The sequence below is a fragment of the Ceratocystis lukuohia genome (assembly GCF_044167205.1).
Source record: "Ceratocystis lukuohia strain C4212 chromosome Unknown Supercontig1_pilon, whole genome shotgun sequence".
In the NCBI taxonomy this organism is placed as follows: Eukaryota; Fungi; Ascomycota; class Sordariomycetes; order Microascales; family Ceratocystidaceae; genus Ceratocystis; species Ceratocystis lukuohia.
This window is the reverse complement of record NW_027263520.1, coordinates 3,304,465-3,323,339: the sequence shown is the minus strand read 5'-3', so window position 1 is coordinate 3,323,339 and position 18,875 is coordinate 3,304,465. Positions and strand designations below refer to the sequence as shown.

The window sequence follows — 18,875 nt, the reverse complement described above, 5'->3', positions numbered from 1 at the left end:
TCTTCCTGCTCTTAACTTCTGGATCTCCTTAGTGGCGGTTTGGCCGCGACTAAGCGTTTTTGCATATGAAAATTTCCGCACTTCTGCTGATTGTGTGGGTGACTATTTCTTGTTCTCTCCATATCCATTTGATATGTAGTTTTTTGCCCATTGTTCTTTGTGTGTTGTTTACACGATATCAAAGTAAATCTGGACCTGCACTTCGTTTGACCATCCACTGCGTAGTCCCATTTCCTTCCAAGCAGTTTCAATGTCGATTTCAAGGACCTGAGGGTTAACTGTGCTGACCGTCACGGTGTGCGGAGGAACAACTTGGGCCATGATGGTGACCAAGAAGTGTTTGTCTATGGACATCTTAGGAAGGTTTGAGATGTAGACACCTGGAATAAATAGCGTTAGCTGCCGCTTATACATTTTCTCTTTTTATGAAGGCCTGTATCTGCTTACCGAGAACGCCGAGGGCTTTGATAAATGTTTCGACATGTACTCGGCCTGTCTCGAGTTTTGTAACCATGGTGCTCAGAATTGCTGCAGCGCCAGTCATCTTGCCCAACAGGCCCAGACTAGCTATATCAGCCCGACTGCCTTCCTTGTTCTCAAATGACGATATCTGGTAAGCGGTGAAGATTTCGTAACCGCGTGCATCTAGGGAAACGACAAGCAAGGAAGCAGACGAGCTGGCATTCATTATGTCGGATATCCTGCCGGTTGTGTGTGCCCGGACAATATACTTGTGGGGCGAAGATTTGAGTATTCCCGGGAAGGCGGTGAGATGTACTAGTTCCGTTAGTGGACGAGAGGAGACATTGAAGACGCCCATTATAGGGTAGCCAGAGACGCTACCTTCACATGGGCGGACAAAAGTAGTTAGTATAGTCACTGACAAGACAAAATCATAGAGACGTAGTAAAAACAAGCCTTACCATGATAACTAATAACCTTGAGTAGAACATTGTCGTGGTATCCTACGTATGGGTCCGCTGCTCTTGCCACAGTGTTGGGTCTGAAGACGACTGTACGCCCACGAATGGTCTCCCCCGTGATTTGTTTAATGAGGTTCAAGTTATGCTGTCCAGGGGTATCCGTGATATATATCGGTCCTCCACTCACACAACGAGCCGCTGCGTGGAAACCGGCATATTCATGGTCAGTCTGGAACATGTCCCAGTCAGGCACTACATTGAGATAATGGGTCATAAGGCTGTTGTACGCATTCGTCCAGACATGCCACGGGTGAGAAGCTGGAACGCGAGGAAAGAAGTCATCCGAGTTACGCACCACAACTGGCGGCTTGTTTCGTAGTAGTTGAGAGTGGAAGATGATCTGCGGTGTTTGCGACATGCAGGAAATGGCCTTGTTGCTGAACCAGCGCAAACACGCAAGCGACCAGGCGTCTTGATAGGCTTTGCCAAGGCTTCGGCGATCCTGTGATGTATTGAAGATATCGAGTGTGTACTGGGCATCAGTTTTGACACCATCGATGCCGCAAGACGAAAGGAAAGAATAAAAATCGCAGTAGAAGCGGGCAACGTCGTTAGCTGAGATAACATGCATAGGGCCACCCATATCATTTCTGCGGGAGGCCTCAACTACTTGGTACCTCTCGCTTATCTCGCTGTCGGGCGAGACTCCACCCCAGTATCCTAGAGGTAATCAGGTTAGCTATGGTAAGTATGCCCCTAATATGGAGGATGCGATGTTTGATGTGTACCAAAGAGTGTATGCCACACCGCAACATGCTTGATATTCGGGTGCTTTGACTTGATGGCGGCGATAGTTTCTTTTAAGCCGTCAGGAAATGCCGAGGCCAATGCCTCGAAGCGAGTCATGGAGGACTTGGACTGGTCATCGCCTTTGCTGCTAATTGACTGCCAGTTATCATCTATAATCAAGGACGACACGTTGATTTTGTTTTCGGCAAGTTGGTCTAGCGCATGATACAACTTTTGAGCAGTGAGCTGCTGGCCAAGCGAGTTCCACGTGCCTATTTAGGAGTGTTAGTTGGGGATATCGTGTGGAAATTGAAGAGCAATGGTGCACAATTGAGGCTTACAATATCCCAGACCATCATACCAAGTCTCTCTCCACGTAGCATCGACATCATCGGTAGATGGGCTATCTGAGATGTCGGCCTGTTTAGCCTCGATGTGGGTATTATTGAAGCCTTGAACCAGGGATCGAGCTTCATAGATTGCAGCAGCAATAGCATTTTCTGTCTTGCGGCAGACTGATACAATTAGAGTAGCTCTTTGGCTTGTTTCTCCGTCGTTTCGAGTCTATGCCTTTGGTTAGGGAGAAGGTTTTCACAACTAGACTAGATGTGGGTGTGCATTGCCTACATAAAACGATATGGTCCTGCTAGGACTAGACTTAATGAAGCTATTCACATCGTTCACTCCACTGACAGCTAGAAGCACAAGGCTAATGCCTTGGGTATTGAGAAACGATGCAAGAATGATTGGCTTGTCCGTGCTAAGTGTCTCCCTGCCATGAACCGGGTATAGCCATGGCTCCCAAGCCCGAGCAAGGCCAAACGAGCTTGGGAAATTATATGGAGTTAGCCTCATAGTATTAGTGCTCTTACTTGGCTAGACTTACTTACCGAACATATTTTTCCCATGGAACGCCAATCGACGTTTCTACAAACACCGATTCTGCGGACTTTTCGGCATCAATGTCAAGCTCAAGTCTCCATACATTAGCCCCAGGAGACTGGCTTGTACAGGACTTGATTGAGAGAGCAGGATTAAGGCCTGTAATTATTTCATGTATATTTGAAGGCGGGTCTGGGGCATTGGTGTCAGCCACTATGACAGTTCCATCAGTCATTCCAGTCTCCTGTTGCACCCACAACCACGGCTGGTTTGGCCCCGGGCGATACTTTAGAGTGAAGCTAAAGGTTTTGTCGACTTTGAGAGTGTGAAAGAATGAAAGATGGATCACAGGCCGAGCAGAATTATCTTGCAAGAAGTTAGGAGCCGACCTAGAAGCATTTGATAGAGCAGGCCTCATCGGGATTTCCTGCCAGGTCCCATGCTTCCCAGTCTGGCTCCATATTGAAACTTCCCATGGTTCATGCAACTGGGAGCGCTGAACCTGGAGAACTGCGGTGAAAACTAATTCTTGGGATGACAGTTGGGTAACCTGTGCTAGGGGAGGATAACTCGCAAGCTGGACTGGAATAGCATGGTCGGGAGCTGCCGAAGGCTGAGCAATCACATGTTGGTAGTGGGCCTGGTTCTCAGGACCCTGGGCGATAACATCGTGATCAAGAGCAGTCATTATTGGAATTAGGGAAAAATGTTTGAGGTATATAATATGAAAAGAGACACGGACAGAGGATAATAGAGCAAATCACGCAGTATGGGCACAGGAGATAACTTGATAACAACGACGGCTTGGGCAACAATCAGTTAAGAAAACGAGACGAAAGTAGCAGCGAAATTGCGATATAATTTATTTCCATAGCAGCTCCGATGTTAAGTGTTGCAAAGGACAAACAGAGGGAATTGAAGAGATGACGTTGAGTTGATCATTGTTGTTTAGAAGCTTCCTAGTAAATAGAGATATCTAGATATCCGGGGTATGTATATAATGGGGCTGGGGCTAAGTGGTTCAACCAATAGTGTACAAGATCAAAAGTGAGTTGGACCTAAAAAAGAAGGAGAGGAGAAGAAACGAGAATAAAGTAAACAGCTCTGGCACACGACACACTAGCTAGTGTGAATAATAGCACAAGAATCCCATGATTACAGAAGATCCATGCGCTGTCAAACTCGCCCTAAGTCCCAAAGCCCGCCCGCCAACCGGACGCAAGCTATTGCTATGACGGCAAAGCACTTGGCAGGCGCTTCGCAGCCGGCCGTCAGCTGTCACTGAACCGCCTTTTTCTTTTACTATAATAGGAATGAGAAAATGCGGGGCGGTCGGCTTGTTCTTTTCAAATCGTAGACCCCCCATTGGTCGACGCCACACGACGCCACAGGCCAGGTATGGCTCGGAGCAGGTCGGAAATCTTTGTGCGTTTTTGTTACTGCTAGTATGTTTTTTTTTCTAGCAATTTTACTGGCCTTGGATGCAAGGCACCCAGAAAAAGGACCTGTAAGCTTTGCCGTGGCTCTCCATCAAACCACTCAACCTGCCCTGTGTCTAGTGTTGATTTTTTTTATTGAGAGAAGAATTTGTTTGCATTTGCCGACGAACTGCCCTTCCTTATTTCTCTTCCACCGTCTTGTTTCCTTCCGGTCCTTTCTTTCCCCTCTTCGGCTCCTCCTTCTGCTTGCCCCTCTGTTTCCCTTTCTTGCCTTGTTGCTCCCATCCAAGTCACCAAGTCCCTTCCCACAGTCGCTTTTTCGCAATGGCGTCGCGGAGACTAGCTCTGAATCTGACCAGCGGGCTTCGCAGCCGCGCTTCGCCCAGCCTGTCCCAGTCTTTGAGACGGGGCCTCGCGTCACCTGCTGCTACCGGCAGCGTGTTTGGCAAGACTCAGACCACTACTCTGAAGAACGGCCTGACGGTAAGCCGATCCAATGCCGTGGAGAAGAACGAGATGGGGAGGAAAGCCGGCCATTTGATCAATGGCCCGGCCCTTTCTCTCTCTTCTCCAGTCTAGCTCCGGAGACCCCACCTCCTACTTCTCTCCGGGCTTATTACCATTGCATTGTCTAGCAAATTCAACCATTCCCGCTAACTCACTTCTTTTCCTGTGTAATACAGGTCGCTACCGAGCACATGCCCTGGCTGCAGACTTCTACTGTCGGTGTCTGGATCGATGCCGGCTCCCGGGCCGAAACCCCAGAAACCAACGGAACCGCTCACTTCCTGGAGCACTTGGCCTTCAAGGGTACCGCCCACCGCACTCAGCATCAGCTTGAGCTGGAGATTGAAAACATGGGTGGCCATCTGAACGCCTACACCTCGGTGAGTCCTTGCTGCTTCTGTCCGAATTCCGAAATGGCCCGTCCTTTTTCTCTTGATAGCCCTGGACTAGTCCAAAAATGAGAAGAGAAAAACTTCCAGCCAACCGGTGCTCAAGAGAAAGGGAGCTAGAATAAAAAAAAACCCTCTATCCTCACATCTCGACTGACTGCTTTGTCTTTCTCTTTCTCCAGCGCGAAAACACCGTCTACTTTGCCAAGGCCCAGAACTCCGATGTGCCCCAGTGTGTCGATATCCTTGCCGATATCCTGCAGAACTCCAAGCTCGAAGAGGCCGCCATCGAGCGTGAGCGTGATGTCATCCTCCGCGAATCCGAGGAGGTTGAGAAGCAGGTTGAGGAGGTCGTCTTCGACCACCTGCACGCTACCGCCTTCCAGCACCAGTCCCTCGGCCAGACCATCCTGGGCCCCCGCCAGAACATTCGCGACATCACTCGCACCGAGCTCACCAACTACATCAAGAAGAACTATACTGCTGACCGCATGGTTCTGGTTGGTGCTGGCGGCATTCCCCACGAGAAGCTGGTTGAGCTGGCCGAGAAGAACTTCTCCGGTCTGCCCGTCAGCACTCCCCTGACCTACGCCGTCGAGAAGCCCAAGGCTGACTTTATCGGCTCCGACGTCCGTATCCGCGATGATACCATGCCCACCGCCAACATTGCCCTCGCCGTCGAGGGTGTGAGCTGGAGCTCTCCCGACTACTTCACCGCCCTCGTCACCCAGGCTATCGTCGGCAACTACGACAAGGCCCTTGGCAACGCCCCCCACCAGGGCAGCAAGCTGAGCGGCTTCCTACACAAGAATGAGCTGGCGAACAGCTTCATGTCGTTCTCGACAAGCTACAGCGACACCGGGTATGAGCAATCATCAGTCTTCTTGGTTTGACCTGACCTAGGAACAGACAACACAACCCCCTCCAACATAATCTAGCACCGGAAACTAACTCCCTTCTTTCTTCTAGTCTGTGGGGTATTTACCTTGTGAGCGACAACACCGACAACGTCGACGACCTTGTCCACTTCACCATCCGCGAGTGGATGCGTCTGTGCACCAACGTCAGCCAGGCTGAGGTTGAGCGTGCCAAGGCCCAGCTTAAGGCTTCTATCCTGCTGTCCCTAGACGGCACCACCGCCGTTGCCGAAGACATTGGTCGCCAGATCATCACTACCGGCCGCCGCATGTCGCCTGCCGAGATGGAAAAGTCGATTGATGCCATCACTGACAAGGACGTCATGGACTTCGCTAGTCGCCACCTGTGGGATCAGGACATTGCCATCAGCGCTGTTGGCAGCATCGAGGCTCTGTTCGACTACCAGAGACTGCGCAACTGCATGAAGCCCAAGTTCTAAGCTTAAGCTAGACCTCCAAAGTTAGGCTAATGAAGGAGGGACTTGTGTGTCATTCTTTTCTTTTTGTTGTTGTGCCATCGTCATCATCATCGTCGTCATCTGCTGCTGCTGCCACCTTATGTCTCTATTGCTCATTCTACATGGGCTAGCGCATGCACCCTTTCCTCTTCCTTTTCCTCGGATTCGGTTTCTTTTTTTTCTCTTTTCTCTCCCTCTTCCCTTCCCCTTATTTCCCTTGGTTTCGCTGGTCGTCTGTCTTTCATGGCTTCCATTGCGTGGTGTAGGCGTTTTATACATATGATCTTTGTCCTTGGTTCACCACCTACCACAAAACATCTCTCTCTCTCTCTCTCTCTCTACACCCACCCGCCCGTCTTATATCCCATTGTTTTATTACATTTCTTTTTCCGGCTGAAAAGGTTTCTTCCTGTCTTTCTTACATAGACACTTTCTCTCTTACTCCTTTGTCCTTCAAATGCCTTGTTTGAGCCAACAACCATAATCCACCACTTTGGCATCGGCCATATGCCATTACATGCCCTTGTCTTTGCAAAGATGGTAGTGAAGACTGTTTCAAGATCGAGATATTTCCTTTGAAGACGAGACTATGACATACAGGTGAATGACTAAAGGGGACGTCGGAAAACAAAGGGAGACAAAAGGGGGAAAGAGGCTTTGCATGAACTCGCCGGAGACACAAAGACCGAGAAGCACTCAAGCAACACAAGATGAACTACACACACATGCACATAAAAAGGAAAGAAGGGCGCCGTATCTGTGTACTTCTGTTGTATCACTATATCTAAAGCACTAGAAAGTTGCGGGAAGAAAGGGAGGATGGATGTCTTTGGTTTTTATTGACTGTAGTTTGTGGTTTCTTGGTTCCTTTTTTGTTTGTTTTTTATGATATTTTTAACCTTGAATACTTTTGTTTCTGTCTTCTATCTACAACCGAAGCTGAACAAAGCAGGAGAAAAGGAGAACGAAGGCGAAGGCAACGCAATATAGAAGCGTATTCACAATATACAGGCCTGAAGGAAACTGATATGAATACTGCATGAAGATAGAAAAGAAAACATGTGCGCACGCGGAAAAACTTTGACAGCCAATTATAAATGAAACAAACACACAAGGAATCAAAAATACGACCAAACAAAACAACGTTGACTCGCACACATTTGTCTGTCTTATAGACGTCAGGTTCTTTACTCGCAAGAAAAATAACGATACGCCGTTTTACACCACCAAAACAATAGATCCTTCTTTCTTCTTTCCACGCTCCTTAGCCTCTTTCACCGTCATCACCGCTGCCGCCACCCTTGTCCCATCTAGAGTTTGTTCTTGTTAATATAGTCCAGACGGATGCCAACGGCCCGCTTGTGGGCGTCAAGTTCCTCGACACCAGCCAGTTCCATGACAGCACCGCCGACATTCTTCAGCCCCTCGGCACTGAGGTTCGAGCTGGTGATGTGCTTGACGAAGGACGCGAGGTTCAGGCCCGAGTATTGACGAGCATATCCGTACGTGGCTGTAAAAAGACAAGATGTTAGTTGCATTGCTATTTAGAAACAAGGGATCGGGGGCAATGGGTGTACTTACGCAGACAGTGGTTCACGCCGGCAGAGTAGTCTCCCACACTCTCAGGTGTCCATTGGCCGATGAAAACGCTGCCCGCATTCTTCACTTGGTCTACTAGCTTCTCAGCGTCATCAACTTGAAGGATCAAGTGCTCAGGGGCATATTCATTGCTGATCCGCATGGCCTCTTCAGTGTCCTTGACCAAGATCGTCACTGAGTGGCTGATAGAGCCTCTGACAGCATCAATGCGGGGCAGAGCCATAGCCTGGTTGTGCAACTCATCCTCAATTTCCTGCAGACGCTGCGGGCTTAGGCCAGCACCGATCAGAATAACCTGCGAGTCCTTACCGTGCTCGGCCTGCGATAGCAAGTCAGAAGCGACGAAGGCAGGGACGGCGTTGTTATCGGCAACAACAAGAACCTCCGAGGGTCCGGCAGGCATGTCGATGCTGACACAAGCGTTGGTGTCATTGCTAATGACCATCTTGGCAGTGGTCACAAACTGGTTTCCAGGGCCAACAATCTTGTCGACCTTGGGAATAGACTCGGTGCCGTATGCCAGTGCAGCAACGGCTTGAGCACCACCGGCCAGCACAATTCCCTCAGCGTTAGTCTTGTGGGCAACATAAACAACCTCGGGTGTGGGCTTGCCATCAGAGCGGGGAGGGGTAGCGAAAACAAGGCGTTCACATCCAGCAACCATAGCAGGAACAGCCAACATCAGGGCAGTAGAGGGAAGGACGGCAGTTCCACCGGGGATGTAAAGACCGACAGCCTCAATGGGACGCACGAAGCGGCTGCAGACAACACCAGGCATGGTCTCGACCTGCAGCGGCTTGTCCTCCTTCTGGGCAACGTGGAACTTCCGAATGTTTTCAAAGGACAAGTCAATGGCAGCCTTAGTCTCTGCAGGCAGGTCCATCAACTCAGGAGCAAAGGGAGCCTTCATGTAGGAGGATTCTAGACTAGTGGCCTTTTCGAAAGTGCGGGTGTACTTGAGCACGGCAGCATCACCATTGTTTTTGACATCCTGAATGATAGGGTTGATGATGTTGACAATTGCATCAGGAGACCGCTGAGCGGGACGTTTTAGAGCTTCGGTCAGCTCAGTAGCAGATACCTTGGAAGCATCAATGCACTTCATAGCTATACGCCCATCGGCAGCAGGGGCAGGAACAGGAGTAGGGACGGGGGCAGCGGGGGTAGAGGTGGCAATGCCCTCTTTTTCAGCCCATTTCCCCTTAGCATCGCCCTTCCTCCGCTTCACCTTGAGGCTCTTGGAGTCCAGATTTCTCTCTATATCAGATAAGCTGACGCCAGACGCGACAGCTTTGGTAAGGGCAAAGTAGAACAGGTCGGCGGCTTCCCACGAAACCTCCTCAGAATTTGCGGCATCGCACAGCTCCTCGGCCTCCTCCATTATTTTTGCACGCAGCAGTTTCTCATCCGAAAAGAGCCTGGCAGTGTACGAGCCAGCAGGAGCAGACTCCTTGCGGGCCTTTAGGGTAGCCTCTAATCTAGAGAGGCCACGCAGCTCGCCGAAGCAGCCGAACTGCTCGAGGTGGCAGAAACGGCCCTTCTGGCGGATGACAAACTTGAGGGCATCCATGTCACAGTCGAGTGAAATACTAACCAACTCCTGAGTATCGCCAGAAGTCAGGCCCTTGACCCACAGGCCACGTTTTCGGCTCTGATACACGCCGGCAGCGGTCTTCACGGCCTCGTTGACCGAGGCGGCGCTGCTGTACACCAGGCCTAGTGAAACCTCGCGTTCATCGACAACAACCGTAGGCAGAAGACCATCAGCCCGGTCGCTTTTCCAGAAAAGCGAAAAAGCCCTCTCAAGGGGCAACTTATCTCCAGCCTCGGCCTCAGCAGCGGTGGTCAGACTTGACGACGGCAGCACAGCAATAGCGCCAGTAGCTTTGGCAACCTCGATAGCCGCAGTAAGCTCAGCAGCGTTTGAGCCCAAAACACGGACAAACACGGGGCCCTTAGCAGCCTTGATCTGGGCCTTGAGAGCCTCGGCGTTAACAGTCGCAACATCAAAGTTGCTGACCAGCGACGAAGTAGTAATGTCGCCAGTGCTCTCTACAATAGGTAGCACGCGAGAGCCAAACTCGACGAACTCAGCAATGTTGGCCGCAGGCACAAATACACCACCAATGCCCTGGTCTAGTAGGGTAGCTACATCGTCATAGGCCAGGCCAGTGCCGTTAACGAAGGCCTTAGAAAGCAAGGTCTTCTTAGGAATACTAGAAGCAGACTCGTACAATACAGAGCCCAGAATAGACAGCTCAGATTCTGTCAATCCTTGGCCAGACGCTGAAGCAGGAATGCCGACCACAAAGGGCAACGGCAGGACGGTCTCCATGGTTGAGGCTTGAGATATTGTTGTAGAAGAGGACAATGAGAGGAGAAAAGAGGCGTGACAACGAAGACAAGAAGATAGCAAGAAGATAAAAAGCAAAGTATCACAAGGCTTTGGAAATCCAAATCTTCATCTGCCTAAAAACTTGACTACTTAATGCTGACAGACTAGGCGAAAAATGGTATAAATGCAAATATAAATATAAACATAAATATAAACGACATTAAAACCCTTATTTTCCCATGCTCCAGCGCTGCTGATAGCTTTTACGGCCCTTTATACTGCAGAAAATACACTAATTAGGGTGAGGAAAGTAAATAAAGCAACCAATGACTCAGCTTTCATTTGGTTGAGTTCATGGCTCCTGCATCGGAATTTCAGTATCCTCTTTAAGTTGTCTGAGGTAATTTCAGGCTTCTAAAAAGAATGGATAATGTCTCTGTAGCCTGTGATATAGGCCGAGTCATACCAATTACCATGCCAGCCTATTGCAATGATGTGATTATCTGCCTTTGGTGAGTCAACTACGATGTTCAAGGAGCGCGGGGTACTTGGACTCGACATGCCATGACCAAAGTGGGATGTTTAGAAAGTTTTTTTTAGGGTTTCTAGCACCCCTCCGTGCACGTGATAGTGCCCGTTATCTTATCAACGGCCCCAGTATTTTATATCAACAAGGCTGAACTCGACCAGGCAACTTATCGCCAAAAAGAGCTATCGCAGCAAGCTGATGCGCCTGCGATCACACTACGACTTCTGCTAGCCGTTGCTGCCATTAAGGCCGTACCAACCGTATCCCGCGTTTTTTCTATCCATATATCAGCCACGCCTCCCGGCCTACTTTATTTATCTGTCTCTTTATCAATCACAGGTCCAATCCAAATACGACGCTTTCGACGCAATTGAGCCCAATTGCTTGCACTCGAGAATTCACCTTCGTCTTTCACACCCTTTACCTACGAACCGTTTATTTATACTGCCCGCCACCACGCCCAAACAATGGCCTCCGTACCAGCAGCCCAGACAAACGGCATTAGCACTCCTGGTATCTCTATGACCTCCGATCCAACTGCCTCTGGAATCACAGTCAACGGTGCTTCCACTACCAATCCTCCAGACGACGCGCTGGCCGATGGCAACTCTGGCGGCGATGGAAACAACACCACAAAACCCGCATCAGCGCCACGTCCACGCGACTCTCGGGTGATTGAACTGCTGCTGACATCGCAGGGCGTGACTTCATACGAATCGCGCGTGCCCCTGGTCCTGATGGATTTTGCCTACCGCCACACTTCAGCTGTTCTCAGCGATGCTATTCACCTATCCAATGACCCCATCAGCACTGGAAAACAAGCTTCGTCAGCCGCCGCTGGTGCCGATCCGGTTGTGTCTGCTGCGGCTATAAAGCTGGCCATTGCTGCGCGGTTGGGTTACCAGTTCCGCGGCGGCGGCGCGGGCGGTGGATTGAGCAAAGAGTGGCTTCAGGAACTAGCACGTGAGCGGAATAAAGTGGCGCTACCCAAGGTGTCGCAGAACGACTGGGCTGTAAGGCTGCCAAGCGAGCGGTTCGTGTTGAGTGGCCTCGGTTGGGGGCTGGCGGATCGCTGGGAGGAAGAGGGTGAGAGTAGTAGCGGCGACGAGGATGAGGATGACGAGATGGAAGATGCTATGGATGTGTTGGGCAAAACAAAAGAGGAGGATGTCGGCGGAGACGGAGTTGAGGGTGGCACATTGGAAGACGTCTTTGGCCAAGATGTGGACATGGACATGGATGAGGATATGGAAACGGCTTAGACGGCGGCCATGTTCTAGGCCAGAGGTTTGGGGTGGCCTCCCTCCTAGCCAGGGAGAGACGCTAAGGGTGTGGCAGGTTGTGTCTTGATTGTTTGATGTTTTCTCTTGTTTGTGAGATTTTGATATGCTCATGGGTCACTAGGATATTTATTGTCTGCGTATGGAGTTTCGGCGTCGTTTATTTTGCTTTATGTACACAACCTAATGAATCTCTTGACTAGGGTCAGAAACTAACGCCATCAATTAAATAATAAATGTGCTTGGGTACGGTGACCAGAGGCCACGGGCGTTGCAAACCAAAGGTGTGTATATGTATAACCCTAATGCCCACTTGACCCTAAATCTTGTCTTTCCCTCACGTGACCCAGATGCAAATATTTTTTCTCGAGTCTTTGTAACCTCAAACATCAAAGCACAACCTAATGAGATCATTTCTGCACAAACGCCCGGAATATTAGACAGAGTTCTTTGCCTGTTACCGGACCTGGCCAGAGGAAGAAAAGTCCCATGCTTTGTGATTTGTTGACTGCTATGATAGCAACATATAGGGTTTGTGCTTTCTCCCCTCATTCTCTCCGTTCTCTCCTCCTTTCTTCCTTTCTGTCTCGCTTGCCGCACCGCCCACCGTCTAAGCCGTGTGGTGCAGGTTCTCCATTTACAGGCAATGATTTGACGACGAGGCTTAAAAAGGGAAGCAAGCGAACAAGGGATGACAAAGGCTAGAAGAAGGGGCGGGTGGTTTTTTCCCTTTTCTTTTTCGTTTCTGATGAGGCTAAAACCGCAAAACAATGAGCTTGCTGTATTTGACCACATGTATCATCATACGCATGGCGAAATTTTCCTCCCTAGTTGCATGTAAGTCTAGATTTATGCATGTCCTTCCATCTAACTTGATGTACACACAGACATTTTTACAGGCAATCTACAGGAAAATTTTCTAGCTGCTGTCATGCTACCGAGCAAACCGGGCAATCCAATGGGGGGTTGCATACAGCAGGCCAAAGCGGCTGCGTAGTGAGAAGCTGAGCCAACGACCGCACCGTCTTGCATTCATCACGTTGTTCACGGGGTTGTGCATATAGGCCAGCGCTTTTACCAATATCTTCTCTTAATAGCATGGACTTCCCTGTCTCTCTAGTCTCTTTGGGGAAAAAGCTGGAAAAAGGATGGGATGTGCAAGGCAGATTCTTATGCACTTCAACACCACAACACCCAATAGAGACAGCATCACCCATGAAACTTGGGACCCAGGCGGCTTTTTTTCCGCAGGTAGGAGCCAGAGCGAGACTAGGCCTAAGAAGAAAGAAGAAGAAGCCCATGAGCCTCGCCTCTTTCTTCTTCCTGTTGCAACCTTCGCCTTGACTATGTATGCGCCGAGAATACAGAGATTCAGCCTCAGTCCGTGTATCAAACCGTGGGTTGCCCTCTAGGAGTTTCTGTGACATAACAGCATCATGCACAAGTATTGCACGCTATTGCACCAAGGTGGTTTCTGTTAGTCCTCGCTCCCAAATTGAGACCGCACATTGAGATCTGCATACAGGCCTACTGCAACTGGCGTTTGAAAATTGAAACACTGAAGAGTAAATTTGGACTCAATTCGTTCATTTTGCTTGCCTCCACCACCTGGCTTGGGCCTGTTGGTCGTCTGTGGGCTGCATTTCCCGCTACACAGCTCAATTTACCCGCCCATGTTGGTGCTCCTTGCCCTTCTTTCCTTCTTGCACCTCCTAAATTGTGCTCGTGTCGACGACTACATCTCATCTGACAGTATCAGGATGATTGGCAGGCCAGCTTTACAATATCGGCTTTGTCTCATACGACTCACCTATCCCAAAAACGAAACGCACTGTTAGCTTGGCTACACGTCCGCCTGCACACTACCACACATTGCAGTTTCTCGTGTTATCATTTGTCTCCCCCTCGTCTTGTCTATTGGGCTCGTTTTCTCCCTTATTGCCCTCACCCTTTTGTTATTTGCTAATTATAAGCACTCGGGGTTGGGCCCGGTCCGCCCTGAACGTGCTGCATGTGTTGCTGCTGCTGTTGTCCTTCTACCCGGGCAAAATAAGACCAATTCCGCCTAAAATCCTGACAGTTGTCGACCTGGATCTTATAAATCTATAAGTTGCTGGGGGGGGGGGGGGGGGGTCCTCATGTTAATAGCTGTGCTGGGCCTTTAGACTTTTCCAGGCCTATGCTTTGGACTTGGAAAGAGAGAGATAGATATATATTTATCCATATATCACAGTGCTCATTATATGTCCTGCCTTTAATATTCCTATCTCTATATCACGACATTTATATTCGAGACTTGCCCGTTTCACTAGCTCTTTCTTGTCTTTGCTCTTCCCCGTCAAGATATTAGCTGCCATATTTAGTTTTTGTTTGCTCTTATCCCTCTATTAATTCTCTTCCATTGTCTTTTTTTTCTTTTTTTTCATCACCAGCCTCAGTCGCCTCTCCTGCCTCTGAAAGAAAACAATGCCTTCTAGTTTTTCTTCAGCTGTAGCTACCGTCTTTGAAGACGTCCTCACTAGTCCCCAAAACCTTTCCAAATGTTCTTCCCAGCCAGACCATTACCAAAAGCACGCCTACCCTTCACCAGACTCACCTCGTTTAGTGCACCGAATATCGCCATCTCGCTCATCCACACAACGGTCTAGGTTAAGCCTTCGGCATCTAATCAGGCGAAGATGGAGCTCCCTATCGAAATCTGCACCTGTGCTTGACGACCAAAAAGCCCAGGACCTTAAACGGCTCGGTAAATGCGTCAATAGCAATGCAAGCACTGACGATGCAGCCGTGGCTGCAGCTCTCCGAGATGCTTTGGACCGCTGCACCCTGGTCGAATACAGGAGCTCTCTTGGGACTATGACGGGCCGGCGAATGTCAGAACATCTATATCAAGTCGACGAGCTGCCTGCTGAGACCGACAGCGCGGAACGTGAGAGTCTAGAAAGCAGCGGAACAACAATAGAAAGCTCATCAGGATGTACCACGCCCACATCGACAAGTACATCATTTGAGCAACAGCGTGTCATGAGCAAGGCCACCGAGTCATATGATGTGCAAATGCACCAAAACTCGCCGTCTTCACGTCGTTGGAGTGCTCCTTTCCGAACAAGTGTGTCGCCACAACGCCCTGCTTCACATTCGTTCGCATTTGCGCAGCGTCGACGTCCTTCACTATCAACACCCCGATCACTCTCCTTCGCTAATGGGCCACCCCCGAGCACGGCCACATGGCAAAGCAAACCCCCCGATGACACGCTGAGCCTGGCATTTGCACTGAGCCCGTCACGAGCTTCTGGTGGACGGATGCATTTTTCAGCTATGGCCACAAGCGACTATCCGTTTCCACCGCCAGCACAGTACCACGCTCGTACACGCAGTTTGCCGCCACATCTGGGTGGCGTTTCTGGACAGCTGCGTACGCCGCAGAAGATGAAAAAGAGATCGTCATAGTGACAACGGAAAATTAGAAGGCGAGCAGGAGCGAGACAGGAGGAGGCGAGATGATTGGCCGTGAAGAAAAAAAAAAAAACTCACAGAAGCTATCACCGTACACGGCTATGGCCACTGCGTTTAAACCCGCGACATGTTTGCCGAAGAGGTGCTTCAAGCGCGTCATTCATATTTCCTACGCTCCTTGATCACCAGGCCTGCTCACATTAGACTTGGCTACACCGGCATAACACAGCACGAACAAGACACCTGTCGTGCAACCAAGACGAGCACCAGAACAACGCCATTGGTTTACAATGTGCGCCATAACACATAGTTCTGCTGCTGCTTGGCTTCTCTGCATTGCTGCAAAATATAGTGCTTGGCCCGGCCGGCTATTTCGGCCCCCTTTGCTGTAAATCTGACGTTTACGTTGCAATATGCGGTAACATGGGTGCGGCGCCGCCTCCTGGAGACAAAAACTAAAAGAAGACACTACGTTGCATACAAACATCCCAATTATTATATGGGATACCCTATATAAACACTATTGTAGGTAGATACCCACTACATATATTGTTCATTCTAGAAGTAAAGCCGTGCCGTCTATATTGCGCCCACATTTGTTCTGCTATAGTACGTTTCCCATTATGCTCGAAAAGCAGGAGCAGCTGATGAAACAAGAGGGAAAGCCGTCTTGCCTTACAGCATAGGAAAATAGGGTGCTTACCTGGTTGGTTTCCTGTCTCATAGAAAAGAAAGAGAAAAAAGACAGCGGTTTTAAGGACGACCTGGTTGTCTTGTGGTGCTGGCATGCAGACCTAGCCTGTTCTTGGCTTTTTTTTCCTTGATTTTCTGAGTCCTTTTTGCTACCTGTCTTGGTTAATTTGGTGTACTGTCCTTTTCATATGAAGAAAAAAACAAGGCTTTGTTCTAGACTTTCCTTCATTCCAATATGAATATCCATGTAACCCAACACATGCATTGCATGACACAATTCCTACACCGACCAGTGCACAGTTGTACTTTTTATTTTACTTCTATATGTTCTCGTTCTTTTTTATTTTTTAGAAGATATGTTGCTCATAATTCATACGTAAACCAGACCGGACAAAACAAAGTGTTTCTCTTCAAGGCAGCATGCTTCATTCCAGAACGAGGTGGTGTTGTTTCCCTGCCATGTCAAAAGGGAGGGAAAACGCAAGAACCACGCCACGAGGCCACCTGCTACTGCGTGGTTAGTTCAAACGAACTGCAGTACACGCTAAATTACGGACTTCCAAGCGGCCTGCTTGCTGCTGCGCCGCCGCCGGACTTCCAATCAGGAAGTTGTAGTTGTCTGTGGGGTCTTTCGTTGGAGTTATTTCCTGTACAAAAAGGAAGCAACTACTCGCTCTTTCTCTTGTCCTGGGGTTCCGAAGGCTAATTTGACACAAGCCTGGGTTGTCTCCTTTCCTCTGGGGCGACTCACTCAGCCAGCGAGGAGGTAATTGCCCCCTAATTACACTGTTCTTGCTACATTCCTTGGTAGTGGGTTCGGCCGAGACACTGTGCTGACTAATACATCAACACAGAAGAGCAAGCTAGATTGCATTGCGTCTGCTAGCCGCTCAACACTAGCAACAAAAGTTTGCTTGGGAGATAGATAGATAGAAGAAGGGATTGGGTTACCGTTTGTCTTGCCGCCAAACTTGGGCATTACGAAATATTTGGCTGGCTAGTTGCATTGCATGGGAGAACCGGTGGTGTACGTACCGTGGGCCAGATGCCTATACATGCACATAGCCCATATACACACAATAACAACTGGGAGTCCTGCTCCCGCCCCTTTTTCTCCCCTTCTCTTTCCTGTCCTCTAGCCGTTGCTGATCATTCCTATCAAAATCCAGTCCAAACCCTTGTCTTGCACCGTCTTATTCCTTCCTACAAGTCTTGAAGAACGAAAACAAAAAGAAGGGATGACAGGACAGGTTTCTTCGAGGCCCAGGCTTTTCCTTTCTTTTTCTTGTTTTTTTTTTCTTATTTATTTTTCCTATCTGGGTGACTTTGCCACTTCGTAATGCAAAACGGCCAAAACTACACGTCAAAAAGGGCTCTCTGTGACGTTAGCCAGGGGTAAACTGGTCCAGACTATCGCCTGGCTAGTTGAGCTTGATGACGAGCGGGAAAGAAGATCACAAAGTCCGCGTCGTCCTTCCCTACAAATAGCCTGAGAGCGAATGCGCCTATGCATTGTCACTTTTTGTCGTGTATGACTTGGGAGTAGAATGCATGTGAAGTTATATGTATGTCGCACGACACGCAGCCATGTAAATCCAGGTGGGTGTTTCTATAAATGTTTGTGCAGCACGGTATTCCACACCGTGCACCCCTTCAGTGCTAGGCCAACTTGATCAGCAGAAGCCCCTCCTCCAAGCCAGCTATAGATGTTAGGGATAGAAGAGTAGCCAGCCAGTGAGAAGAGGAACTTGGACCGGGCTTTCTTTTAGTCTGCACCAGAAAAAAGCCCTGCTTCTTGTGGCTTGTTGTTCATTGTCTCCGACCTCTTCTCTCCTCGTCTTCAACTCTTGCCCCGTCTCTACTGATTTTCATGACTTTTTTTTTCTTTCTTGGCCCTAGACCCTAGGCAATAAACACAGGGCTATACCTATCAATTCTGCCCCGGCTTCTGACCCTTGTCGCTTCTAAACGTTAGACAATCATCAAGCTAGAACCGGAAGTGGGAGTTTGCGTTGGATAGAAAACCTCTGCCTGGATATAATAGTGCTCCCGACTTCTTTGTTGTTTTTCTTCTATCTTTATTACTTGCATCTGTTATTACTTCTGTTATATTGGTTTATTTTATGTGTGCGCACTGGCATTACCGTCCCTGTGAACAACCGTTCTTCCTTCTCTACTTTGTTTTTCTTCTCTCTCGTGTTTCCCGTTCTTCATCCATGCGGACGGACTACTTTCATTCATATTGGCTCCGATCCCACACTGCTTCACACCCCGGATACCATCCTAGCCTGGATGCTGATTTCGTTTAATCAGACTATCACAGCCCACTTCACCCAGCCTACAAACCCTAGTCAACCAGCATAGGCCCTGCTTTTGGCGCAGTAGATCGCAAGCATGACGACGACAAGTGCTGATCTCGCGTACCAGCACATTTTTGAGTCTATGGCCGCTACTTCCGTCTCTGCTGACAAAACTGCCAATGACCCGGCATTATCTACTCCCCCCAGCTCATCGTCTTCACAATCATCAGCGCAGTCTTCCTCGATATCGTCACTGTCCACACGCGGATCTTCAACACCAGACTCGCCTACTAGCACCCCAGCAGCACCGCCGCGTCGCCAGAAGTCCGTCATTGCTGCCATCTTTTCACGGTCCACCTACTCCTTTACACCTAGGCAA

General features: G+C 49.3%; 6 protein-coding genes across 6 annotated transcripts; 3 read left to right on the top strand and 3 right to left on the bottom strand.

The window, feature by feature from the left end:
- Positions 1 to 168: 168 nt before the first annotated feature.
- On the bottom strand, positions 169 to 3,282 carry HOO65_010830 (putative galactinol--sucrose galactosyltransferase 1; the record flags this gene model as incomplete). The annotated part of the gene is made up of 8 exons (XM_071005379.1): positions 169 to 380; positions 448 to 777; positions 924 to 1,643; positions 1,712 to 1,984; positions 2,054 to 2,227; positions 2,340 to 2,355; positions 2,406 to 2,538; positions 2,603 to 3,282. The coding sequence occupies 8 exons, from the start codon at positions 3,280 to 3,282 to the stop codon at positions 169 to 171; spliced, it is 2,538 nt and encodes an 845-aa protein (XP_070862652.1).
- A 1,075-nt stretch (positions 3,283 to 4,357) lies between these two features.
- HOO65_010829 (Mitochondrial-processing peptidase subunit beta) lies at positions 4,358 to 6,286 on the top strand (the record flags this gene model as incomplete). The annotated part of the gene is made up of 4 exons (XM_071005611.1): positions 4,358 to 4,516; positions 4,717 to 4,920; positions 5,112 to 5,791; positions 5,899 to 6,286. The coding sequence occupies 4 exons, from the start codon at positions 4,358 to 4,360 to the stop codon at positions 6,284 to 6,286; spliced, it is 1,431 nt and encodes a 476-aa protein (XP_070862651.1).
- Positions 6,287 to 7,614: 1,328 nt separating this feature from the next.
- On the bottom strand, positions 7,615 to 10,238 carry HOO65_010828 (Histidinol dehydrogenase; the record flags this gene model as incomplete). Its single annotated transcript, XM_071005444.1, has 2 exons — positions 7,615 to 7,814; positions 7,886 to 10,238. The coding sequence occupies 2 exons, from the start codon at positions 10,236 to 10,238 to the stop codon at positions 7,615 to 7,617; spliced, it is 2,553 nt and encodes an 850-aa protein (XP_070862650.1).
- Positions 10,239 to 11,234: 996 nt separating this feature from the next.
- On the top strand, positions 11,235 to 12,029 carry HOO65_010827 (Transcription initiation factor TFIID subunit 9; the record flags this gene model as incomplete). Its single annotated transcript, XM_070999814.1, has 1 exon — positions 11,235 to 12,029. One exon carries the CDS (start codon positions 11,235 to 11,237, stop codon positions 12,027 to 12,029), a length of 795 nt encoding a protein of 264 aa, XP_070862649.1.
- A 2,484-nt stretch (positions 12,030 to 14,513) lies between these two features.
- Positions 14,514 to 15,497, top strand: HOO65_010826 (uncharacterized protein; the record flags this gene model as incomplete). The annotated part of the gene is made up of 1 exon (XM_070999813.1): positions 14,514 to 15,497. The coding sequence occupies one exon, from the start codon at positions 14,514 to 14,516 to the stop codon at positions 15,495 to 15,497; it is 984 nt and encodes a 327-aa protein (XP_070862648.1).
- A 3,050-nt stretch (positions 15,498 to 18,547) lies between these two features.
- Positions 18,548 to 18,829, bottom strand: HOO65_010825 (uncharacterized protein; the record flags this gene model as incomplete). The annotated part of the gene is made up of 1 exon (XM_070999812.1): positions 18,548 to 18,829. One exon carries the CDS (start codon positions 18,827 to 18,829, stop codon positions 18,548 to 18,550), a length of 282 nt encoding a protein of 93 aa, XP_070862647.1.
- Between the last annotated feature and the right edge of the window lie 46 nt (positions 18,830 to 18,875).